General features: G+C 50.0%; 1 protein-coding gene across 1 annotated transcript; it reads left to right on the top strand.

Annotated features, from left to right (window-relative positions):
* Positions 1 to 6,611: 6,611 nt before the first annotated feature.
* LOC146190996 (serine/threonine-protein phosphatase 2A regulatory subunit B'' subunit beta-like) lies at positions 6,612 to 9,301 on the top strand. The gene is made up of 2 exons (XM_084600265.1): positions 6,612 to 6,642; positions 7,986 to 9,301. Exons 1-2 carry the CDS (start codon positions 6,612 to 6,614, stop codon positions 9,299 to 9,301), a joined length of 1,347 nt encoding a protein of 448 aa, XP_084456391.1.
* The last annotated feature ends 223 nt before the right edge of the window (positions 9,302 to 9,524 follow it).

Here is a 9,524-nt window from a genome sequence, read left to right as displayed (position 1 = left end):
CGCGCACGAAGTGACACGGAGTGCGCGCCGCAAGCACGCAAGGGCGTGCTGTGATCTCTCTCTCGCAGTGACCAGAGGATTCCTTTGAGAGAGAGTGGGCAACCACCGCAAGGTACGCCTGTCGCGGATCGTTGGATCACGATCGACAGGCTCGATGCTTCGCTCTCAAGTACGACCCGGAGCAGACGAACTCGAGTACACACTGGTCTGCGCGGACAAAGGCCGGCAGACAAGAACAGTTGCGTACGCACCTTGCGATGTCTCGGAGGGGTCTCTCTCTGAGCTCCGCTCGGACAGTCGCGCAAGCGCGGCCATCGAAGCGGTGCCGTGTTCCCGCCAAAAGGCGCCAATTGGAACAGCCACTGGGACGCCAGGGCGGAGCTGTGGCCCGAACGACAGTGACAAGTCGTCCGAGCCCCTCTCCGCCGCCTCAGGCGGGAGAAAGGGAACGGGGAGAACTGGGAAGCGGGCGGCGGCCGCGCAAAGGGCAGCCGCAGCAAGCCCGAATCCCGCATCCTCCTCTCCTTAGGGACAATTCACGTTGGGCGCCAGTTGTGGTTTTCTACGTGGACATAGGCCACCAACCACCGCGGGTTCGAGCGTCGCGCGAGCCGAAGCCCCGATCAGCCGTCACCACGCGCACACTGAAACACTGCAGCGCGCACTCAACCTCCACAGGGAGGAAAGCACTTCGCTGCAAGGACACAAACCTCCAAGTTCACAAAGGAGACGTTTATTGAAACGCCATCCTCCAGCGGCACACACACACACACACGCACACACATACACATATTTACAAACGCACATACACACACATACGCAGTCACCGTGTCAAGGGAGCGCGCGAGGAGCTAGGCTCCCCTGCGCGCACGAAGTGACACGGAGTGCGCGCCGCAAGCACGCAAGGGCGTGCTGTGATCTCTCTCGCGGAGTGACCAGAGGGTTCCTTTGAGAGAGAGTGGGCAACCACCGCAAGGTACGCCTGTCGCGGATCGTTGGATCACGATCGACAGGCTCGAGCTTCGCTCTCAGGTACGACCCGGAGCAGACGAACTCGTGTACACACTGGTCTGCGCGGACAAAGGCCGGCAGACAAGAACAGTTGCGTACGCACCTTGCGATGTCTCGGAGGGGTCTCTCCCTGGGCTCCGCTCGGACAGTCGCGCGAGCGCGGCTGTCGAAGCGGTGCCGGGTTCCCGCCAAAAGGCGCCAGTGAGAACAGCCACTGGGACGCCAGGGCGGAGCTGTGGCCCGAACGAGTGACAAGTCGTCCGAGCCCCTCTCCGCCGCCTCAGGCGGGAGAAAGGGAACAAGAACAACTAGGAAGCGGGCGGCGGCCGCGCAAAGGGCAGCTGCAGCAAGCCCGAATCCCACAAAGGGAAAGATAAAGAAACGCAAAGTAGAAGGAAAAACAACGTGCCGATGGTGGGAACCGAACCCACGACCTCTGAATATCGCGTCCGGTGCTCTTCCAACTGAGCTACATCGGCTTTTTTCTTTATTGCCGGTCATCACCAACACAAAACAAAACCAACAAAAACGCGCTACAAACAGTATGCTCACAGCAGAGCGGTTACCACAAGCATGACACTGTTAAAGGCCCACTGTCCACCCTCCGGTCGAAAATATTTTCTTCCCCGGTGACTGTGAGACTTCGCCCCTGGAACGCAAGGCCTCAAAATGTTTTTGAAAAGAGTAACTAATAACGCAGTTACAGCCACCGCAATCACCCGATTCTATCCTGCCTCTCTCCTTCCGTTCCCTCGCAAAGGTTTTTCACTCTCCTGCCCGAGGTCGTCTAGCCTCCGCAATACAAATTCCCCTTCCTCCTCCGCGTTTGGCGGGAGGTGGGGCGTGGCTCTCCGCGAGCGCGAAAAAAAAAACGGTCGAGGGAGCGCGCGCAGGTGGATTCAATCTGGCCGTGGCGAGGGAAAAGCGCGCTGCGAGCGATAGACACCCATCCTTCTCCCGTCAGTCAGCGAGACGGACCAATGGACGTCGTTCCCGGTACGTACGTCATTATCGGGGCCCGTCGGGCCAGCGCAGGAAGCGGTGAAGCTGGCTTCTCAAAGGAGAGCGTGAGGGAGCTTTGAATTGTATTTTCGATGCTTTGCGGCGCGCGTGTCGCTGTAGAATTTTGCACAGACTATCTCCGGTACCTGATCGAAACAATGGGCTCCTTTTCTTAAAAGGGCCTTCCCTGGACAGTGGCCCTTTAATACAGAAGCCGGCAGGCCCATACGAGTTGCCTTTGTCAAGTTAAAATTCCTTCAGCTCGCATAGTGGTTCGACTCTTGAAATCCAGTCTGACACAGTGGTCTTCAATTTGTGCATTTCAACCAATGCGTTTATACTCTCGCGAAAGTAGAGCCTTGCAGGGCGGGCGTCAGGGTCACAGTGAAAACCCGCCATTCTGGACCGCCATAGACTGTGCAGGCCTATTAGCATAACCGTATCAAGTGGAACCCCATCATTATTTTCAGTTGGCAGGAATCTAATCCCGTATGAGTCTAATGGTAATTCTTTTTTAAAAGTTCGTTGCAGCACATCCCAAAAATAGACGCCCTCCCAACAGTGCAGAAATGCATGGTCTATTGTCTCTGGCTGTTTAAAGTGAACCCCATGGCAGACAAAAGCCCTTGCTTTCAAAAAAACGTTTGTACCGATAATGTTCCTGTATGTAACTTAAAGAAAAACGTCTTTACCCCAGGAGAAACTGGCATTCTTTTGACACGCTTCAGTACGTCTTGACCTAGACGGCCGCTATACGAGGCTCTGTACACAGGAACAGAGAAGAAGTCGTCACAAACAGCTTTATACAGGTTCTTCTTTTTCACTAAACTTAAGTATTCTGTCGAGAAGCGAGCTGACAGAATTCGAACACTGCTGACAACCTCTTTGAAAAAACTAGAAAGACGCCCTGGCATGCGTTCCGTGGCAACAACGAAATTGGGCAACGCCCGCGCGAGCCTCATGCACTTGGTACACAGTGCGCAAAAAGGGGTCGGTAACATCGCGAAAGAAAATAAATCTGTTTACAAGCTGGCGCACGAATAAGTGATCAAGCCCGAGACCTCCGTCTTTAATTGGCCGGAACAGGTTATCCCGACTACATCTTTCCCAGCTTGATGCCCATACAAACACAGCAAAGATTGGGTGTAGCTTTTGAACACTCAACCTAGAACAATGAAGTGCCTGCATGACGTACCACACATTGGCAACAAAAAATAGATTACACACAGTGGCTCGTGCAAAGATAGACAGCGGCACTCCTTTTCACTTGTCAGCCTTCTCCCGTATTTCCTGAACTTGGGCGCGCCAAAATGGCTTGCTCTCTTCATAGAATTCTAGAGGTACGCCCAAATGCTTCACGGGTGTTGTAACCCATGTAACGTTGGCAAAAAAGTCAGGCGTTGATGTCCACGCCCCGTGCCAGAAGCTAAGACACTTTCCCCAGTTTACTGGACTTCTTGTGGTCGCACTAAAATCTTTCACAACTTCAACTGCGGCGCGAATACTTTCTTTGTTCGCACAAAACACTGCTACATCATCAGCATACGCCAAACGTCTGACCTCAGACATGTACAGTTGAAAGCCCTGAACAGATGGATTTTGCATAATAGACAGGCATAAAGTTTCGATATAAATGCAGAATAGAAGAGGGCTGAGGGGACAACCCTGACGTACCGAACGCCGCACATTTATGGGTTCCCCTAGTACTTTATTAACAATCAATCGCGTTGTGCAGTTTCGGTACGCCAGGGTTACGCCCTCTCTCATAATGGAACCAACATTGATATAATCCAATATTGCAAACAATGCATCATGTGGAACACAGTCAAACGCCTTTTCTAGGTCGAGATGAAGAAGCGCGACCCTCGCGCAAGCAACGTCACAACACTCCAGCACGCACCTCGCCTTATGAATATTTGTTGTAACTGACCGGCCCTTTATACCACACGTCTGGTGGGAGCCAACGATATGTTTTATCACTGTCTGTAGCCTGGCTGCCAGAGCTTTCATCAGTATTTTGTAATCCACATTTGTTAAAGAAATAGGCATGTATGACGTCACAAATTTTAGTTTCTCTGTTTGGTTTGACTTAGGAATTAACACTGTGTGTGAGGATGCGAACGAAGGGGGGAGTGCACCAAGTTCATTGCCTTCGTTAAATACTGCAGCTAACAATGGGGACAGATCTAGCTTGAATGCTTTTTAAAAGGCTGCGCTCAAACCATCCGGCCCAGGCGACTTTCCTGGGTTCAGATTATCAATGGCGCGTTCAACCTCGTCCTCGGAAATCTGCTGCTCTAACTTTTCTTTTGTGGTGGCATCCAGTCGTGGCAAGAAGGAAAGAAACACCTGCTTAAACGTCTCCAACTTCATGTCCCGAAGAGCAAACAGCTCCTGATAATAGTCGAAGAACGCACGTGCAATGTCGTTCTTATCTGTCACGAGGCTTCCGTTCCATTCTACTTCGGTTATGTCCTTTCGATGAGCCTGTGCTTTTTCAAGACCCAGAGCCCGCTTAGTGGGCGTCTCGCCGGCGACCCATCTTTCGGCCCTGGCGCGAACGAGCGCTCCTCGATATCGGTCCTCGTCTAATAATTCTATTTTCTTTTTTTATCTTTCTGATATCCTCTTTGTAAATCCCCGGCTCCTTACACTCCTGCGCTATTAACTTCTTCAATGTTGATCTTAGGCCTGCTTCTTCTCGCTTTTCGTTATGGCGAATACAGCTGGCTCTTTCCATCGCTTTCATTTTAATTTCTTGCTTGCACAGTTCCCATTGCTCCCCAATGTTGCTGTTAGGTTGTTTATTTATTGCATTTAGCTTCTGTACAATAATTTCGATTAAGTTATCGTCTTCTAAAAGCTTGGAATTCAGCTTCCAAAGGTCCCACACAAAACTTTTGCTTGGGCTTCTAGCTCCTATAGTGCATTTTACCAGACAATGATCGGAGAAGGACATTGGGATAACAGAATAATTTTTACACTTTGGTATCATGCAACGATAAATAAATTCGGTCAAGTCGAGCATGACTAGAACTCTGAAAATGGGTGTATTGCACGCTGCGTGCTCCCTCCAAGCACTCAGCAACATCCTCTAATGAAAACTCTGCAATCATCTGCAACAAACAATCGGTGCTTGCATCTTTAAAGGGGCGGTTAAAGGTTTTTTTCTCGGGCGCTTAAAACACAGTTTGAAGTCACCCACAATCATCAGCTGCCTTGTTGAATCTAAGTATCGTTCGATGTTTTTAAAGAAAATGAGCCTGTCTTCAGTTGCATTTGGTGCATAAACGCAGAGAATGAGCCATTCACTGTTATGCAAGACCAGGTCACAAACAATCAACCTTCCGCACGTAGACGAAATCACGGCCTGCACTATAAGTCCTGGCAACCGTTTGACAAGAAGGCACCCAGTCGACGTGCCCACTGCGTGACTAACAGCCACTTCGTACCGCGACGTGAAACGCTGCGCCATGCTCCCTGTCTCCTCCTCTCCCTCCACTTTAGTTTCCTGAACTGCTAACACGTCTATGTTTTGCTCTGTTAAAAGGCGAAGTACTTGGCTTTGCTTCCTTCTACCAGCCAACCCTCGGACGTTGAGCGTTGCAACGTTCAGACACTGCATTAGAAGAAGGCGGCTGTCCCCCCTGCTACTTTCTTGGGTAATAATGTGGTCTGTATACGAACCTTGAGAGTGTTCACCAGCGCCACCCTCAACCATAGCGGTGGACGTGGAACGTCCTGTGTTACCGCCAGCGTCACGTAGAACGTAATCAAGAGCGAGGGCGAAAGCTGTGCTAGAACCCTCTTACGCTACCTATGGCTTCAAGACTGCCAGAACCGAGACCCCTGTCACCTACAAGCAGATAAATGAAGGGGAAATGAGGGTGCTCGTTAAAATACATGAAGGAAAGAAGCCAGCAGTCGGCGAGGCCAAGGAAAGCATTGGGGATTGTACTTTGTCTTCTTTTTCTTTATTTTACTTCGGTAATCACATAAATTAGTAATGTAATCTGTTTAGGGGAAAGATAAATAAACACAAAGTAGAAGGAAAAACAACGTGCCGATGGTGGGTACCGAACCCACCACCTCCGAATATCGCGTCCGGTGCTCTTCCAACTGAGCTATACATCAGCCGCTGTCCCCCCTGTGATGACGTCACACCGGAGGCCCGTGACATTGCGTCTTTATTCATTTACTTCTTTTGATTTTATTGGCCCGCTATATTGATGCTAAATTGTGCGTACCATTTCGTCTTCCTTTTTTTATACTGTCAAACTCGTGTCCTACAGCTTCCCGGTTCTTTCCGACATTGTATTGAAGGTATATATGTGCCACTGGACGCTTAGATATAACAACGGAGGACATTATCACCCACTGTCCAGCAGACAGCGGCTAATGGCAAGACCACTCGTTGAAAAAGAGGAGCCGAGGCAGAGAGGTACTGTCGATTCGATCTTCCTCTTCCTCACTGCTTGTCACTGGGGCGACGCATCGCCATGGGCGAACCAACAAGGCTGCTGGGCCCCAGGCGAGCCAGGGGACCAGCACTCTGACCTCGCCGAGCACCTCTTCGGCACCGTATTCATGCTCCTCCCATGTCGGAGCCCGCCCGCCAGCTGCACGACGGTATGTGCCGTTCTCGCATACTTACTATAGCGCACCATTACCTGGTCGTCGCCTTGCAAACGGCATTCCGCTGGCCGCTAGACGCGGCCGCCTCAAGTGGTGTGCTGTTTGTTCCCGGCGAATATATCAATCCGCTTGCGAATTGCTTGATAGCAACCAAGCGAAGTTTTTACAAGTCGCTTGCTTTTAACGCTTAGTAAGCTGTATGGAAGGCGTAGTACGAGACGGACGCACGCTGTTGAAATATGATTAATCTAAGGTAGCCTCTATATCCCCGGCATCGTAGCTTCTTGTCCCGAGGAGGCTTGCTTAAATTTACTTTAATTAAGTATTGATTTTGTTCAAGAAAAAGTCCGCGCAGCGGATATGCAGAAGAAACCCAGCGGTTGTGTGACAGCTGGCACGGCAGCAAGCTTGCAAACTTGCTACACGCCTTGACTATGTGGCCATTACTCTGGAGTTACGGTTGTCCATCGGGGCAATCGAATGACTGTTAGGTAGAAAGAGAAAAAAGAATTGACTTGTGAGTAGGGCTCAGTTGCGATCAGTAGGATGAATAGGTTGATACAGTCAATTGCTGTAATCCGATATGGTAACCGTTTTTCTGTAGAGTGAAGGTCATATATGTTCCTGTTTTGAGACTCGCGCGCCATAGAGCATATCAATACCCGGTTAGCAGATCGTAACACCATAGACTGCAAGTAGTGGGTTCCAATTAGTATGGAACTAAATGTAGCATTTCCCTGTGCTGCCGCCGCCTGCAAGCAGTGTGGCCTACATGAAAGTGCTGAAGTTGTAAATACTGGTTAGCGCCCTATAGAGCAGTGCACTGCACTTGAGTCAAAGCTGCCTCCCGTTGCCACATAGAACTCTCAGCTCTAAATCTTGGGCCCTAATCTATACATTTACACAGCAGAGGACTTCCCTAGCGCTAAGTTAAGGCTGCGGTGACCGAAAAAAAAATAGTTTCTTTTTTCACTTATATGTGAAGAGTAGGACCTAGTGTCATAAACTCGCTTTCGCGCAGTGCACGACTTGATCGATCGATGGCTGTCCGGCTACCTGTTGCGATTAAATGGCTTCTATGATTGGTTACTTCCTTGGATATGCTGGTAACCGTGAATAGATCTAAATTTGGAAACGTTTTGTGAACACAGCTCCTCGTCGCTTGTAAACTCAATGCACTGTAAACTCACAACTGGCCGCAAACCGTCAGGAAGTATTTTTCACCTCTAAGCAGCATGCTGCAAAAGATTTTCCGCTTATTTGAGAGCGCTCATTCATTCATTATAATTCATCACTGTATTCATATAAGGGCTGTCATTGTCTGCTTTTACGCGCAGCTCCTCACTCGTCGCCTGAGATAGACGTACAACGCCTGAAATGCAGCCGCCGGACACCATTTTGCATGGCTTCTCATATGAGCGATGGCGCTGGCGGCCCCCTCGAAAGGACTAGCGGCGACCAGGACGATGGCGGAAGGGACGCGGAAACGCTTTTGATCGGCAGCCTGAGCACGTTGTCCGTAGAAGTGGACCCTGACCTGGTAGCCAACGTTTCCGCCGAACTGAGCCGCATCGGACGGCGCCAGCTCAAGCCTCAGGACCTGGAGAAGATTGTCAAGGTTTGCAAACTGCCACTCTACCTCAAATTTCCGATGTACCAGGCCATCTCCAACGCACCAACGAGGCAAGCTCTGCTTCAGTTCTGCCGCAAGATGCACCAAGTCGCCAGCAAGGACAGATTGTCCAAGGTGGTGTTTGTCCTCACCAAAGGCCGTCGCACCTACCTGCAGCCCTGTGACTTTAAGGATCTCATCCAAGACCTTATCGACACGCACAGCGGGCTGTCATTTTTGAAGCAAGTAAAAAGGTCACACAGTGTGTACATCGACACAGTCGTAGCCCGCCTCTTCTTCGAGGTCGGCAAGACATGGACGTGGCGTCTCGGCATGGCTGAGCTTCGACGGAGTGATTTTCTGGCGCAGCTTGATGCTCTGGAACTTCACACTGACTTCATGGATGTGGAAGGAGCCTTTTCTTACAAAGACGCCTACGTCATCCATTCCATTTTCAACTCTCTGGATAATGACAACGATCGTCTTTTGAACAGAACTGACCTGACGCGTTACGAGAAAGGCGCCCTGGTACCCAAAGCGATTGAACGGGTCTTTGCTTTGCTGAGCACATCAGCAATGACGTATGTAGATTTTGTTGTCTTCCTGCTGGCTGAAAAGGACAAGTCGCATCCGAGGAGTATCGAGTACTGGTTTAACCGACTCGATCTCGACGGCGATGGCAAAATCACTATGTACGAGCTGGAGATATTCTTTCGCGAGCAGTACGAGCGGGCAACTGCGCTCATGAACGAACCAGTGTCGTTCTCAGACGTTTACCGACAGATGATTGATTTGGTGAAGCCAAAGACATCAAGCATTTTTGCTTTGTCCGATCTGAAAAGATGTGCGCTCGCTTCTGTGTTCTTCAACACATTCATTAACACTTACGAGTTCATTCACCACGAAATATTTGACCCTTTCGACACTGAGCACTTGCGCAACGGCTTCACGCAATGGGAACAGTTCGCCCAGACGACATTTAACCTCCTCATGGAAGAAGGCGACGAAAATGATACTTCTGATGATGATGACATTGCATGATTTGAGTTAATTCTTTGCCTCATTGAGACAATAAATTCTCACGTCGTTTGTCTGCCGCAGGATTACGCGCACGTATAAGGGAAGATCTAAAAACAATTTGTTAGATGGTCATATGGGTTCTCACAGCTTCACTGTTCACAGAAAAGCCTACACAAGACTCCGTTGACGTCCTGATGAACATAATGAGCAGTTTGGGACGAACACGAGTTGTGTTGCATATGAA

Source organism: Amblyomma maculatum, chromosome 4 (genome assembly GCF_055883805.1).
Source record: "Amblyomma maculatum isolate TAMU_Amacu chromosome 4, ASM5588380v1, whole genome shotgun sequence".
Taxonomy (NCBI): domain Eukaryota; kingdom Metazoa; phylum Arthropoda; class Arachnida; order Ixodida; family Ixodidae; genus Amblyomma; species Amblyomma maculatum.
The sequence above is the reverse complement of the archived record's forward strand: the minus strand, read 5'-3'. Positions and strand labels throughout refer to the sequence as shown.